The sequence below is a fragment of the Phragmites australis genome, chromosome 1, assembly GCF_958298935.1.
Source record: "Phragmites australis chromosome 1, lpPhrAust1.1, whole genome shotgun sequence".
NCBI classification, from domain to species: domain Eukaryota; kingdom Viridiplantae; phylum Streptophyta; class Magnoliopsida; order Poales; family Poaceae; genus Phragmites; species Phragmites australis.
In genome coordinates this window covers 47,713,131-47,729,677 of record NC_084921.1, presented here as the reverse complement: position 1 = coordinate 47,729,677, position 16,547 = coordinate 47,713,131, and the positions used below count along the sequence as shown (strand labels likewise).

The 16,547-nt window shown below is 45.5% G+C and overlaps 2 protein-coding genes across 2 annotated transcripts; both read right to left on the bottom strand.

Moving 5' to 3' along the window:
- Positions 1 to 4,957: 4,957 nt before the first annotated feature.
- LOC133923711 (probable methyltransferase PMT23) lies at positions 4,958 to 10,142 on the bottom strand. The gene is made up of 8 exons (XM_062368996.1): positions 9,274 to 10,142; positions 8,538 to 8,687; positions 7,976 to 8,246; positions 7,721 to 7,831; positions 7,010 to 7,181; positions 6,480 to 6,740; positions 5,743 to 5,937; positions 4,958 to 5,634 (listed from the first exon to the last, which is right to left on the bottom strand). The coding sequence occupies exons 1-8, from the start codon at positions 9,970 to 9,972 to the stop codon at positions 5,430 to 5,432; spliced, it is 2,064 nt and encodes a 687-aa protein (XP_062224980.1). The 5' UTR covers positions 9,973 to 10,142; the 3' UTR covers positions 4,958 to 5,429.
- A 5,096-nt stretch (positions 10,143 to 15,238) lies between these two features.
- On the bottom strand, positions 15,239 to 16,034 carry LOC133923700 (cinnamoyl-CoA reductase 1-like). Its single transcript, XM_062368988.1, has 2 exons — positions 15,847 to 16,034; positions 15,239 to 15,717 (listed from the first exon to the last, which is right to left on the bottom strand). The coding sequence occupies exons 1-2, from the start codon at positions 15,974 to 15,976 to the stop codon at positions 15,371 to 15,373; spliced, it is 477 nt and encodes a 158-aa protein (XP_062224972.1). The 5' UTR covers positions 15,977 to 16,034; the 3' UTR covers positions 15,239 to 15,370.
- Between the last annotated feature and the right edge of the window lie 513 nt (positions 16,035 to 16,547).

The following is a 16,547-nucleotide window of genomic DNA, read 5'->3' as shown; positions in this document are numbered from 1 at the left end:
CATGGCCCCGGGCCTCGCCCCCAAGGCCCCAACACCTGGCGCGCGTGCGTGAACTGTAGCGAGCTGTGCTGCCCATGCATGCCCGGCCGCAACTTGGCTGCCCGCCTGCCTGCCATCACCGTCTCTTTTCGCGTCGGCGCCATGCGTCGCTTTTGCTCCGCCGCGCGCGTCCGGAGTCCGGACCCATTGCAGTTGCATTGCAGCTAGCCACCAGCGACCTCCTCCTCCTGGTCCTGGTCGATCACAGGCGCTCCGTGCTCTTGCTGGCTGCCTTTCAAGTCTCAAATGTCAGGTCTTGTCTGAAATTATTGCACATATAGACGAATACTATACTCCTACCAGGCTTGCACCATATTGGGCAAGACAAAGGCTTAACCACTGCTAGTGTTGTTGGAATCTTAATTTTCTTGCAATTTACTGTGAGTTTGTAATAACTCAGTACTACATGCAATCATGTAACAGGCCCCCATTTCAGCTCGTCCAATGTCTGATAGAAGCGATCTTCTACTAATCTAATATAATATAAAAATGGGTCGATCGAGTATCAGGAACAGACATACATCATTGGATTCTTCATCAATGATGATTGTGTTGCCATTTTAAAACATGCGTGTGTGGTTAGGAACCAGGGAGTGTACTGTACAACGTGCTGTGTGTATACACAGACGTACAAACCAGGCCACAATCATCTCCATATCGTCGGGTGGCTCTTTATCGATGGCGCGCCCTGATGGGTGCAGGAAAACAACCTGCAAACTGTTTTGGTTGGATCTTCTACTAATCTAATCTAATAAAAATGGGTCGAGTATCAGGAACAGACAGATATCGTTGGATTCTTCATCAACGATGATTGTGTTGCCATTTTAAAACATGCGTGTGTGGTTAGGAACCAGGGAGTCTACTGTACTCGTGCTGTGTGTATACACAGACCGACAGACGTACAAGCCAGGCCACACAATCATCTCCATATCGTCGGGTGGTTCTTTATCGATGGCGCGCCCTGATGGGTGCAGGAAAACAAACTGCAAACAGTTTTGGTTGGATCTCAGCTCCTGTTGACTAGTACTTGAGTTTTTATGAGCAGCAAACCTTAGGCAAAAACTAAACTGAATTGTATCACTGTATTTGATGTACTATTCTGCTGCTTGACAAAATTGTTTGACTATAGTGAGAAGAACCACACATAACATTATTATAAAAATATCGCACCGTATACCTATTTATTAATAAGTGTAGTTCAACAAGCGGGTATTTCCATTAGTAATCCTCAGATTAAGACACTGATACAAACTTTTAATCCAGTTCCACGATATATGTGGGTCGAAATAACCATGCAACTGGGATGGTATACTGTGCACTCTATCCGGCGTCGCTCCTGTTTTATATATATCTCCTCTAGTAGCTAGTGAGGCATATATACTATGTCTATCCCTCCTCACGACCAAGAATTGGATTTTCCAGGACCAATTTTTTTGTCCTGACAGGGCCTACGTTCATCACCAGCGAAAATTATTCCTTGACAGCATAAGCTAACCGTCGAGAATATCTGACCATCCCTTAAGGTTCGAAATCCTAGCCATTAATTAGGAATGTACTAGCTTTTAATTAAGGAAAAATTGATTTTGCACTAAAAAGAAACACCCGGCGTGTTAGGTCACTCCCAATTGAAATGTCATAGAGGGATGTGTATGTACTTCCACATCACAGACACTAGTGCAGAAATTAGCTCTCTGATATAGTTTCTTCCGTATCTCAAAACATGAGCCTATATTTAATTTTCTATTGCTTCCTATTGATTTGTTTGTTTCATGGAATATAGGATTTATGTCTTTCTAGAGACCCTACCTTCATTCATGGAACATAGGCACTACCTTCATGATTTGCTTGGCTCATTATCTCTCTTCTTTAATTTTCTACTACCTTACCATAAATCCCACTCCCTCCATCTTAAAATAAATGGTATTTTAGAATTGAGCACAAGTATTAAGATAAAAGATAAAATAATAATGTTACATTCATTTAATATTATTAATTGCATAAAAAATAACATTTATATTAGGAAAAAAATTCTTAATGCATAGATAAGATTAGAAAACTTCGGCTAAAATTAGCTTAAAATTGTAGAACATCATATATTTTAAATATTGTAGAAGAGACTAAAATATCATTTATTTTAAGATAAAGAAAGTATGTGACATAATCATTAAATGTTTAAGATATTATCCATGGTGTAGCACGGAAGTTCTTCCTTTTTTTACTTCTCGGGACGGTTGACCGCTGCAACCTCCCCATTGATGCGGCAAGTACTTCTCTCGATTAGACATTCCTTCAAAACCATGACCAGTAGCACTGACAGAAAATGCCTGGCAGAATTGCATCCCTAATGGATTTTGTGTCATAAAGTCATCTCCAATAGTTATCTTAAATTTTAATCTTTAAAATACTATTACAACATCTTTTTTTTTATCTCCAACAGCTATCTTATTTCTTAACTTCTGCTTACTCTTTTCCTCCGTCCGGATCCACTGACACCTCTGTCTACAAAACTGCTACAGTGTTGATACAGTGCCCCCGCGGTGTTTTCCGTCAGCCTCTATAAACAGTACTCGTACGACTCTGATGAGATAATTTCCCGTGCTACAGTACCGCAAAGTACTGTAATGCTGGAATTTGCAAATTTGAAAGCTCTGTTGGAGTTAGCCTAACAGATGTTCAGGCCGTCGTGTGGAAAATCAAGATTTTGATAGGCTATGCTGCATACCATGTGCAATTTGAAATTAAACATGCTGCACTTGATGCAAGAAAGTCGAAATATTATTCTGCCATAGTACTAGATATATTTAATTTATTATATGTATAGGATAACCATTAGTACAAAGTTCAATCAAACTTCGTAAGGTAGCATGATCCTTCCCTCAGGGCACAACACACCGAGCACTCAATATTTGAGGAATAAAGGGGCGGTGGATTGAGATATGTTCGATTTCTTATTTCTTATTATTTTACTCACATTCTGTGGCTCTTTGACAACATGCATGTACGGATCACTTTAAGCCTACATAACTGGACGAATATATCAGCGTTACACACAAATGGTTCATAGAAAAGATATAAGCATCAGAAAAGGAGAACAAGTCCATAGGAATGGTTTGTTCCTGAGAAAAGTGTACAGGAATATTTTTTGTTTTTGTTGAAGCATGTCGAATATCTAACTATAGATATATACATATAAGAAGTATATCATATACGGACAGAATGTGCCGGCTGTATACTTGACAACTCCAGATATTACAGAACTAAATCTGCGGTGTCGAATACTCTCGGAATCTAGAAGGTGTATACTAGGAAGTTCTTGATTACTTAACCAACTCGAGAAGACTAGTATGTATAACATGTTTATCTACTTAGACGACAAGAAGGACTTCCTATGAATTTCGAATGGATAAGAGATGGTACAATACTCCTATATAAGGTGAGGACCTAGATCTCCCGAAGGGGTTTTTTTTGCGGCTACTCAAGGCAAACATTAGGACCTTGATATAGAAAAAACTCGTCGACTTTAGCTCTAGGTTAGACTAGATCCGATCTACTCTTGTAATAGGTTAGCTACATTAACTATACTCGAGTGAATACATATTAACAAATACAACTGCATAAAGTACATTTATACATTATCAGGTCAAAAGTAACATATAAATTTGAAGGACTACTCTATATAAGTATAAACAATAGGTCTGGTTAAGGTAAGTCTTCCTAGAGGCTGGAATTCCCACGTTAGCTCCTTAAGAATGAAATGCAAGAAATTATTTCATGTAAAAAGGAAATGGATCGACACTGCCTATGTTAGTGAGGGCAGATATTAATGGTGCAGATTAATTAGATAAGTATTACAGCTGTTACAACAATATAACAAATAAAAATAATGTCCAACATTATTTAAGTTATAACAAACATGTATAACCATTTTACCAAATATAAAGTTAGTTGATGGAGCCTTGCACGATGTTTAGTCAAAGTTAACTCAAACTTAGTTTTAATTTTTGACAATTAACAGGCACTGGATACAGAAAACTACAAGTGATGGGTCCTGTCCGAAGTCCTCGTACGGGAGTACCTTGCTACAGCTGGAACGCATGTGATGATCAGCATGTTCAGAGCTACAGCGAAACTGCTGGCTGGTAGCAACAAAGAAGAGCTACATGCATGCTAGTACGCACCAGCAGGAGACCAGGAGTACTCTATGTATGAGGCATGGCATATTGGCATCAGACATATGCATACACCGTATATATACGTACGTGCTTAAGCCCTAGACAGCTAGGTACTCTTAGGCGTCAGCTGGAACGTATGTGTACGTAAGAGCGAGTGAGACCGTTGCATCGTCTACCGATGCGCAGTCCGCACCGCTCGTTTACACGGCCGGCCAGGTGATCAACCAGATGTTGGGCCGGCGGCAATCAGGGCCCCCGGCCCCCGGCCGTGTGTGATCTCCACCGAGGGGCCAGGCACCGATCGACAGGCACGGGCGCTCCAAACCCCCACTGCCGAAGCGATCTATCTGTCGGGCCGGGACATTTCTCACCTCAGCCGGTCACGGTCAGGCCATCGGTTCCGTTCACATGAAAACGGCCTGTGCATGTACATCAGTTCGAATTGAATAGGCATTTGTTCTCGCGGAGGCGGAAGCTCGACCGGGTCGGCATGGCAGAGTCAGGTGGCGCTCTGCTCGCTGCGGCCAAGACTACTAAAGCGGTGAAGCAGTCGGCGCAGTAGCAAACCTGAAAGACACAGTCGCAGAGCACAAGAGGCACGTCCCAAATCCGCTCTACCATTTCAATGTCAAAGTAATGTCACGTCCTCCCAGCGGATTCAAATCCGCTTTCAAACCCATTGCTGCACGGTATTCTTTTTTTTTCCTTTTGGAAAAAGAAAAACTCCATCGACACAAGATCTTCAGTGCGCAGAAAAAAAATGAATTAAACAAAAATTCATATTCCACATAGTCTACAGACAACCAAACAAGGAATTCGAGGAACAGGAAAAAAACAATTCGAAGCTAGTGCTGGTTAATTTGCAAGAAGGCGTGAAAAAAATCATTGCTAATTATACAAAATATTGATGATCTATCTCACAAGAAATGCTTCCAGAATCCACCAACAGACTTGTTGGCACTAACCTATTGGAATTGCTATACCCATAAGTTCTCCGATTCAAGTGACAAAAAAAACCTTAATCCCAACCCAATCACAATTCGCTAAATGCAAATAAACTGGAAAGAATTATGGGATTCTGAAACTCACCCTTGATATGGCGCCAGTGTGTCATCTAATCATCTATAGCTCTATGCTATAAGAAGAATCAAATGAATCGAGACAACTTTGGTGTACCCCATGAGTCCATGACACCATCTGAAGGAGAACCAGGAGCCATCATGACTGAGAACCTGTACTGCCAGGGCGCCAGAAACCCTTAGTGGCGACAAGAAATTGCTGTTTGACAATTGTAGTCTTGTAATGCAAGGACCGAAAAACTGGGTCCATCTTTCTTATCACTTCTATAGTGTCGTGCAGCACAAACCATCTTCCAGGTCTAAGTATTCTGTCAATTTCCGCTGCTAATTCAATGATATGGCACCTAAATACAAAGACATATTGTAAATCTTGCTCGTGCTAGAGCTCTGATAGAAGAATCTCAGAATGTAAACAGAAGAGTTCTTCAAGAATCAAAGACAATCTCGTTTACCTATTTGTGAGGCCCCCAAGAAGATAACTCATGTGAAGAAGATCGTAGGTCCGTGGGTATGTATTAAAAGATTCACACCAGTCATGATATACCCCAATCAAACCTCTTTTAAAAATGATGGGCAAGGTATCTGGTTGATCAAAAGGTACAACATTCATAACCCATAAAGATTGATGAATGAGTGATGCTGCAAATCTGGTTTAAGGAAAAAATTTAATCAACATCTCAGCATGAATGAAGCACCTAGTTTGAATTTTGAAACAAAAGGTAAGAATGTAATATTGGCAATAAGAATCATGCAAGCAGATTTATGTCCACTGAATAAAGTTTGATCCTTGATTTTAATGAGGTAGCCTCCAACTAATCCAAGACTACAAAAGCACTCACAGGCATTCACCTTTTAAAGGGGACCTGGCAATACTCTCCATTAAGCATTAGAAATGTTCGAGCCAAGGATTGTGAAAGTCGATTGCTAAAAATCTCTTCAAAAACAATGCCAGAAAGAATGATAAAAAGCCATAGTTCCAGTAAATTTACACATTACCAATTCTGACTGTCCGACACATACCAACTAATAGTCTAATAGAGTTCAGTAAAATAGGAAGGCAAATAAATTCATGGGAATCAAGCAGATCAAGTAAAAGTTAGAAAGTTAAAAGACATACTGCCATGACACTTGGAACAATCTATTAGTCTGCCTTGAATTGCATAAAGAGATAAAATCAATTTTCTCTTACCCTCCAAAACCAGAATTCATGTCCATAACATTGCGAACACTAGACCAATTAACAGCAAATTCATTGAGATATACTTCTGAAACAAGGTTCTTCCAGTGGTCTGTATCAGAATCAATTTTTTCTTGAGGAAACTGAGTAGAAGAGTTGTTAGATGTAGTTGAATGTATCATGTTAAGTCTTTCAGGCCAGGAAATGGGCCAACTGTTTCCTCCACCTGAACTCGAAACAGCAGGTAAAAGGCAACTATCGAGAGGTGTATACCTGAAGAAGAAAAATGTAAGAAGATTAACATGTATGACATGAATGAAGATCATAACATAAATTCCCTCCGAAGCCTATGCATCATTATCCAGGACACACGAGTACTTCAGGATTGCAAAAATCATAATTGACTTGATCACTCAGGCAGCAATTGCCCAGATAGAGTGATGAGTGATCCTAGCCACTGGTGGCTATCTAAGACTGGCACAGATCACCAGTGAACAGTGTGCACAATAAAAGAAAGGAAAAGACAGGTCAAGAACATGTACCAAGGAGAACGTGGTCCATCACTCTCGGAACACAGAGGTGGTTCGTTAATTTTTCTCTCAAGGTAGCAAGAATCTGATGTCGGCTTTTGGTATATAACAACTCCGATCTTATTAATATCCCTAGATTTCACCACTGTCCTCCAGCAGATCGATTTGGTCAGAGTAACCATCGCTGCCAGCAATGGAACACAATTCCAATCAGCAATGAGATATTATTATCTACCGAATCATACAAAAGATTTGTAAAACAAACAAGGGTTGCAGACCCAAGGACAAGTAAATAAGGTAGAAACGTACACCTATTTTATCAAATGTAGTGGAAAAAGGCCTGAAGTTTTTAAGTATGACCACTTAGTTTCCTCAAAAAAAAAAAAAAGTATAACCACCTAGCACAAGTCATATACAATAATAACCACATGTCCTGTAGCCATTAAGAACAATGGCCTCATTTTTTGTTAGATTAATTGGTCAGCTATGTTGCACACCGACATGACTAAATATGAACTGAAACTGGGAATCACATTTTATGTATGTCCAACATGTGGTGCTAATATATTGGGGCATCAAATCACAATAAAACCTTGTGCATGAAACTTTGTTAACACTCCATAATCTCTCAAAGGTGCATAGTTTTGTTTGAGATACTAACACTACAATGAAAATTTGTGTTGATGAAAAAACAAATGATGTGGAAAGATAGTTCACACAAACCATTCCAGTCATCTGTATCTCTTTGGTCTCGACGATAGACAGGTGTTGCAGACCAGATGTAATATCCTCCAGGTCTTAGTACCCTATTGAGCTCCAACAATGGTTTTCCACCTGTATTCCCCACGTATTATAACCTTAACTATGCATATCACACACGTTACCTTAAAATAGTGTACAAATAAGTGAATCATATTATTTTGAATATAATAAAGAGAAGAACTGCAAGAGAATATAGCAGTGGTCCAAAGTACTTGCCGTCAGCATACCAGTGGACCCTACACCTTGCACAGTGGATCACATCAAATGAATTATCGGGGAAAGGGAGCTTTTGTGTTCCAATCACTGCCAAAATTGCCGGAATCCCACGCTCTAGTGCAAACTGTATCTGAGCTTCATGCTCATCTTTGGGTGCAAGAGACATGGTAATGACATTCCTGTCAAGCAAGTATCCACCAAAGCTAGCAACGCCACATCCAACATCCAGGACAGTTCTTGTATGGGTTCCCCATTGAATGTTTGGCATGATCTATTAAACCATTATGACTGCAAATCATGAGTTATGACAGATAAAACAAGGGGCAGCATCGTATTGGTAATGTTTAGGTGAGAATAATTCCCAACTTATAACGATTCTCCTAGGAATACAAGTACACCTTTTCTTTTGACCCGCGAGGTCTTAAATGTTAATCTTACAAACATGTCATTAAAACAAAAATAGACAGTGAAATTATCTTACAGAGAAGCAACATCACCAAAAAGCATAAATAAATTGATCATCATAAATTCGAAATTAGATATGCGAACAAGTAATATCTACCTGTTCAATGAATCGAATGTATGCAGTCACACCAGCTTTAAATTGAGTTCCACCTCCAGGGAAAACAAAATAGTTACCAGACTTCCTAACCCAGTTCTGATCCTTCTTGTATTCCACTAGCTTTGGGTGAGGAACATTGTTATACCAAATCTGAAATTTGCAAGTGGAAGATGATATTGAAGGTGGTCAGCAATGGTATATTTTACTGAATGTTCAACCAAGATAAATATAAAGCATACACCAGCGACATTGCAAGTTTGAGCATTAGAGGTATGTGATGAAGTCTGTATTTACAGAAAGGGGAAATCGGCATCCATGCTGTCATATTATCACCTAATAGACAATATCCATACAACACAGCCATGTGCCCAAGGGTCCTTTGCCAAAATGGATAAAAGAAGTTTGCTTCTCCATATGTTACCACATGGATGCACACAATTCCCAACCTGGCAACACCCTTTATGTGCAGTCTAACAAGGTGGGCATAGCTGCATCCAAGATCTAGATGTCTCGGACAGAGTTTTCTACTGCCCTTTCCAGACCCGTCTGCCTGTTATTCAGTTTCGAGAACGTTAAAACATATGCTCATTTGGATCTTACTACAAAAGTGCCTCTTAATCAGAGCATAGGAGCATAAATTAATTTGCTACTACCGCTACTCAACCATTGGGGAATAAACAAACAACAGTTAAAACCGCTTCCTCGCTTACCGAAGAAGGCAAGCAGGCGTCCTCACCATGTCACGGCTGCGCGGCCACGGCACCGGACGCCGGTACCTCGGGGGCAGCGGCACAAGGCACCTCGGCCTCGGCGCCATGGGGCAGTGGCGCTCCCGGTGCTCCATGTGCCGCAGCGACTTGAGCGCCTTGATCGCCTTCACGTTGTCCAGGCAGGGGATGTAGTCCGCGGCCTCCACCCCCTTCCCCACCTCGCACAGCTCCCACGACGGCACCTCCACCCGCTCCTCAACACCCCCGCCGTCGCCGTCCTGCCGCTCCCCATCTCGTTCGCCCGAGACGCCGGCGGCGGTCTCATTGTTGCCTGCCGATCCAGTCGCTTCGGCAGCAGCAGGGGGCGTGCCGTGATCTGGTTGGGGCACGTCGGCCGCAACGTCACCGGCAGCTGCAGTGGTGTCTGACCGAGGCGGGCCGGCGGTGCCGTTGCTGACCCCGTCGGACGCGATGGTGTTTGGCGTTTCGGGCGGAGATGCGTCGGCGGAGACGGGAACGGGAACTGCGGTTCGGGGAGGCGCCGAGGCGGCGATGGGGGAGGAGGAGGAGGAGAGGTGGGAGGAAGGGGAGGAGAAGAACGGGAGCGCGGACGGGGCAGGGCTGAAGACTAGGAAGAGAGAGGAGATCAGGATGAAAAGGGTGACGGCGACGACGATGGGGCGCCTGCGATCGGAGAGGAAGGAGAGGGCGGAGGAGATGGCCATTCCTCCTCTGGTTTGGGAGCGCGGAACGGGAGTTGCGGGGAAATGAGTGAGATCGAAGGCGGCGGATGCCGTGGCCGGGGAAGGAGGTGCGGGTGCGGGTGCGGCCGTGTGGGCACTGCGGAGTCGGGGAGGCTAGTTTCAGCGGAGGTAGCGAGCTGGATTAATTAGTTTAGTTCGAACTGTTTCCTTTATTTGGCTACTTTTTGCATGTCGATGCTAGACATTCCAATGTATTTTCCGAAGGGTCCTGTGGAGCATGTCTTGTTGAAATAATACAGGTTTGTTTGTGCTCCGTGGAATTTTCAAGAGAATGTTTAACAATATTTCATTTCAGTCAAATCAATCGGCGTAAAATTTGCAATAAGAAGTGTGCCTTCAGCGATAGAGCTTGATCAAAATTTTAAGGGAGGCAAAGAACAAATAAAATTTAAAAATATTTAAGTGATAAATCATAATACCAATATGGGGTACAATTTATAGTTATGAGCAATACATTTGATATTTCTTAAGTTATATTTAAAATATATATTTAATTAAGATTAATATATTATAATAAAAATAATTCTAAAATAGAGGGTAAAGACTTCTTTCTGTGTTCGTCGATCAGCACCCACATGCGATCCACCGTTTACTGTGTATCCGTCGATCTGCACGACTGTTATTTGAGAAAACGAAAACAAATAACTCCAAACCGCAAGGTGGTAACCGAAAATACCCACCCGTCTTCTCCCACCGACCACAGTTCCTCCCTCTCCACGAATCCTCCTCCTCCCCAATGCTTCTACACCGCGACCTCCTCGTCCCCATTCCGTACCACCACGACCATTCATCCCACCACCGCCCACCGATCTGTCGCCGATGGACACCGATGAACCCTCCGCCGCCGCCTCCTGCTCCTCCTTCAACACCTTCTTCGATGCCCTCGACTCACTCCCTTCCCCTCCCCCTCCACACACCCCTCCTCCTTCACCCTCTGCCTCCACCCGCGTCGCGGCAAAAGTCTAAAGCAGCCCAAACCCGTCCTCTCCCCTTCCCCCTCGGCCTCCGCTGCCACCTCCACCGTCACCGCCGTCGACGACGAGACTCTGGTGTGAGGGTCGCTCCGGGCCGTGTACGTCCGTGTGGTTCTGTGTGCGCTGCTGATTAGGGTGTTCCTAGGAGGGGGGCTCTTGGTGGGAAGAATCGTGGAGGAGCCTGTTCAGGTGACAGAGACCCTGAATTTTGATTACACCAAGCCTAGCCCGGTTGCGTTTGTGCTAGTGTTGCCGAATCAGAAGATGCAGCTCGAGGTATGGCTAACGCTGCCGGAGTCGTATTACAACCGGAGGCTCAGTGTTTTCCAGTATATTTCCTTCTGGTCCTTTTTAAAAGCAGCTTTGCATGATAATTCCTTTCGAAAATATTCTTTCTGCAGTGAGGAAAATAATGACTTATGATTGAAGCTTTGTAAATGAATCGATGTTAATAATGTGGGCAGAAGCATGTTACTTGCTTTCATCTCATAGTTGCATAGCATACTTGATTAATGAGAAGATAACAGTTGTGACCTCTGCTGTGCATTGAGATGAACTGATGCTTCCACCTTCCAGTAAATATGGCATTGTGGAATCCCATGTGGAGTCATGTGATTGTTCATTGTTTTATCAGTCATGTTTTACCTTTCTCGTTTAGGTGCTTGATCCACATCAATCTTGCGATGTGAAATGCATATCTGCACTTGTGATGATGAAAGGCATTTAGTAAAGGATAACTTACTGCTAGTATTGATACCTTTTGCATGCTTAGGTTCAGGCAATTAATTTCATCGTTGATCCTACTAATTTTTCTAACCTGGCTGAAGAGTCATTTTTATGTTTACGCATAATCACTTCTTTGTTGATGGAGATGGGATATTTCAATGAATGCGAGGCATGTCAAATTTTTGCATTTAATTTGTTTTTTTATTTTTTGAACCACTGTCATCTGCATTTTTTCCGTTTCTCCCATATATGTATATATTGGCCATGCATTATTGTGTGAGCTTCCCATGTTGCAGATAATGTTTTTAATTGTGTTTTTTCTTTTGGATTTAGGTAATGTCCTTTGAAATCATGTAGTTAGATATGTACTAAATGATATCATTTTTACACTCCCGTGTAATTTTAAAATCAGAGAGGCGCCTTTATGTATATATGCAAAAAGCATTTTATGAAATATTGAAGTAGTTTGGTCAAAGTCAAAATGCAGATTTACTTATTCTTTTATGCGGTTTTTTAGTTCTCCAAAAGTAGTGCACTTGAACTCTGTTAGCATTATACTTCTATGTAATTTCTATATAGGAGCAATTATAAGTTCATGCTGTTTTCTATTGTCATTATTGTAGTGATCCCTCTACTTATCTCTGGACATCTTGTTGACAGAAAACGCATAAGTGCAGTTAAGCAAGCTCCAAGCAATAAGGCCACAGGGCACAATCGGAGCAGTGTCCTCGCTGGTGGCTTCAGGTTCACTATTTTTAATCATATGTGCAGAATCCCTGTGGATCATGGTAGCCAGATCATTCCAAAGAGGAGCAGTAACAGCAAGCTGTAACAGATAGCCACCTCCACCCCACACTTCAGCTGCGCATCACCACCCAAAATCAGTACAAGATTAAAAGAGATTAGGTCACCTTGGTACGCCATCTTCTCAACTGAGCAATTGAGCAACCATGTCAAGGGAGATCTCTTCACTAGTTTGTCTTGATTGACCATGTGCATCAATGCTAGCTCCCTGACATTGGAACTTTGCTCCTTGAGGTTTTGCCTATCGAGATCTTGTGAAGAGTCCAGCCCGGACATAAAATCCTCCACAGCTTCTTCGAGTGTCCTTCCTGAGGCAAGTTCAGGGACACCCTTCTCTTGCAGAAACGCTGTTACACATTGCCCTCCAGTTGCACACATCCATGTGTCGCCTGTGCCTTCAAGTGTCACCGATGTGCCGCTCCTGAATTCTTTCCCAGGAAGTGGTTTTGGTTGTTGAGGCCTCCCTAGCACCAGACTCCAATGGACTAATATCTGCAGCACACTGATCATGGCCACTGCCGGTAGCACTTTCCCAGACTCCAAATGGATCCTCATCCACACGCAAGACCATTCAGGCAATAGCTTCACTCTACATTTCAGCAAATTTGTTGCCTTCAGTAGCTTGTTCAACAACGGAAGCCTCTTGTACGTGTAAGCCTAGATTGCCCTCTTTGGGCACCATACCCTCGACTTTGATTGCTGTTATGACTTGTTCATAGGAATCACTGCCGAGATCCGTCAGATCTTCAACCCACCAATCCTTTGGAACAAATGGGTGCTGCTTGACTCCATTCCATGGAGAACCATGGCCATTCTCCGTTGGAAGCAGTTTAAGATCCTCTGCCTAGGGTAAATGAGCTTTTGTTGTCCCCAGAACAAAAATAGAGTCCTTCCAGCTTCGGAATATCCTTGAGCTGAGGCAGACCTTGATGAACTCCAGGAAGAGGTGGTTGAAGCATACCATCGAACGATTTGCGGCCGTCTGCCTGTGGAGGTGGGTGCCACCGTCGCTTTCCCCAGCATCGCCACCGGCGCCGTGCGTACCCTCGTCGCGCGTGGTCACCTTGACAGCGGATTGCACAAGCACCAGGCATATCCTAAGCTTGTTGGGCTCGATGTGCGTCAGCCTTAGCATGGCGCCCTTGCATAGGAACTCGGAGCTGAGGCTGCCAAGCATGTCGAGCGGGGTGACGCCGTCGAGCGTCCTAGCGTTTGGGTCGACGTGGCGATCGAGGAGGACGAACACCGTGCCGGGGAAGATGATCTCCACCACCAGGTGCAGGGGTGTTTTCCCCGTCGACCTAGTGCGAGAGTTGACATCGATTGCACCGAGCTCGAGGATCACCTTGACAACATCACGGTTGCAGCCTTGGACGGTGTAGTGGACAGTGAGCGCGTCCTCGAGGTTGAGGATGTGGGTGTGCACCCGTAGCACGAAGGCAAGCCTGTTGGGCACCACTGCGGGGCCGAGGTGACCGTTGTTGGGCTTGTTGTGCATGCGACAAGTCGGACATGACAGAGAAACTGGTCGTGTGGGGCGTCCTCCATGAGTTCGGCGACGTGGCGTGGCTGCTGCGGTAGGACAAGGCCATCTACCGCGAGGACGACCGCAAGGACGTCTCGTCGCCGGGCAACGGCCTCAACAACTACCCTAGCTTCCGATCGCAGCCGACACAGATGCTCATCACCGCCAAAGTCGCAAAGGTGCAGTTGGAGGAGAATGACACCGAAGCACTTGGCGTCGTGGATGTAGATGGTGATGTCATTGTTACCCAGAGAGGTCACGTCGTCGTCGTAGAAGTTGACACTACCGCCGGTGTCGAAGATGAAGCATCCCAGGGGAAGGCCAGGCGGCGTCGAGTGGTTGGTGGGCCTGTGGCTGTGGTGGTGGGTGGTCGTTGTAGCCACAGAACCGAACGTCGACGAGCTAACGCCAAATCCCATATTCCCATTGCGGCTCCAGGGAATGGGCTCAGCGCGGGCGAGGCGTCCTTGAGCGACTGAGCGACGAAAAAGACGCCGGGGCCGGGGTCCGAGCCGACAAGGATGTAGGACCCTCTCCTGTTGAGCCACTCCAGGCGGTCACCGAGCGCGACCTGATCGACGCTGAGCGGAATTGCGTCATCCAGGGGAAGCTTGTGCGACGAGGGTGCCAAGATGCTGCCGGGAATCCACGCGAGGCACTCCATGAGCAGGTCGAAGTGGACGTCGTCGAGGTTGAAGCCGCAGAGCGTGATGTCGATGTCGATGTGGTGGTGGTTGAGCGTGACGCGGCTACTGGGGGTTGTCGACACAGACCACGGTGTCGGTGTTGATGGCGGTGGCGTCCCTAGCGAGGAGGGGGACAGACTTGGATGAGAAAGCAGCTACAGTGGTTGACGTGGCGTGGTGTCCCTGGCAACAACAGCAGTGTTGACAGCAGCAGATGCAGGTGCGTTGGCGGGAGAAGCAGACTCGGTAGCATCACCACACGACTTCGATTTGCGGCTCGGGCTCCTCCTTCTCCACCTTCGGCTTCACGAGTCCGGTAGCTCATAATGTCGTTGTCAACAGTCAACCCGGCCACGACCTTGCTCAACCGGTCCAGAATCTGACCTTGCTCCTCTAATTGCTCCAACAACGCATCACACGGATCTTCAAACACCTTTTCCATAACGCGAACCCTCAGATCGAACGGTTCTAATACCAATTATCACGATCCCGGGCGATCAACAATCCAATCAACACACGAACGAGTCATTGATCAACGCCAAATCACTCCAACAGATAGTGTACTGTGAGGTCAAGGTCTAATACAGATAAAAGGGTACATCCAGAGAAGGAAGAAGCTCTAAGAGCTGGAAGAAGAAGGGGAACTAGGGGTGAGCAGGAAAGTTGGGGATCGGAGGAGAAGCAACAAAGGGAGGTTCCGGCTGGAGGTAGAAGAAGGCTATTCCGATTTTTGTTCTTCGATCCCCTCTGCTGAACAAGACCCCACTCTCTTCTCTGTTCTCTCCCTCCACCGATTCTCTCCTCTCGATAGGTAGTGCAGCCGGCAGCCCTACTCCCCCTCCGGCCACAGGGGACGCGATGTGGCAGACACCGCGGGCGCCCTCGACCACGGGCCGTAAGGAGGCAGGGTCGAGGAGGTCCATCTGGAACAGCCGGACCCGCGTGTCCGCGCCGCCCAGTGCCTGCATGTGCTTCGTCTCGCCATCATCCTCTGCAAGAAAGAACCGTCAAGAACTTTGAAATCTTGCTCCTACTCGACTAACTCGGTGTACTGAGTGCATGCATGCATGAAAACGAATTTGATGCGCTACGGATAGAGAGAAGGGAGCATGTTACGCACGGAGGTTCTTGACGGTGGCGTGGACGGTGTAGCCGCGGACGAGCCACGAGCCGATGAAGCCACTCCCGCCCGTCACGCAGACGAGGCCACCACGCGCCGCGGCACCACCGCCGGCCCCGCCCGCCGCCATCTCGTCTCGGCGGCTCGATCGGTGGCGTCCTGCTCCTGCATGTCTGCCGCTCTGTTCAACCGACGTGGAGAGGGAGCGGGGGCACGTCTGGCGCGTGGGGCGACTTGGAACAGGAGGCGTGGCGCGGATGCAACGCAAACGGTAGCTGCTGCACACGCAGCCATACGGGCGCGCGTCCGGTTGGGGTCTGCCACGAGTCCAATGATTCAACAGCTTCTGCACATACAGCCGTACAGATTCAGGTTTTTTTACACATACAGATACAGTTTTGTTTTTCTTTGGGTGGTCTTTTTTTTAAGGGGAAGGAATTTCATTCATGTAACGTGCAGATACTAACCAATTTTACATTCACCCCCAAATAACAACTGAAAATTGTAAAAAAGGATAACTAGGGACTTCCTGCCATCTTCTTCCTCTGCCGGGTCTTCCGCCGCATCCGACACCGATGAGCTGAAGCTAGCGACATAGGATACGAAGAACTTATCTTCCCTTCACCGGAGACTAAACTATCTCAGGCCCCATCAACTGTTCGGTTTCTTCAGTTCGTCATCATGCATTCTGGGAAGCCGAT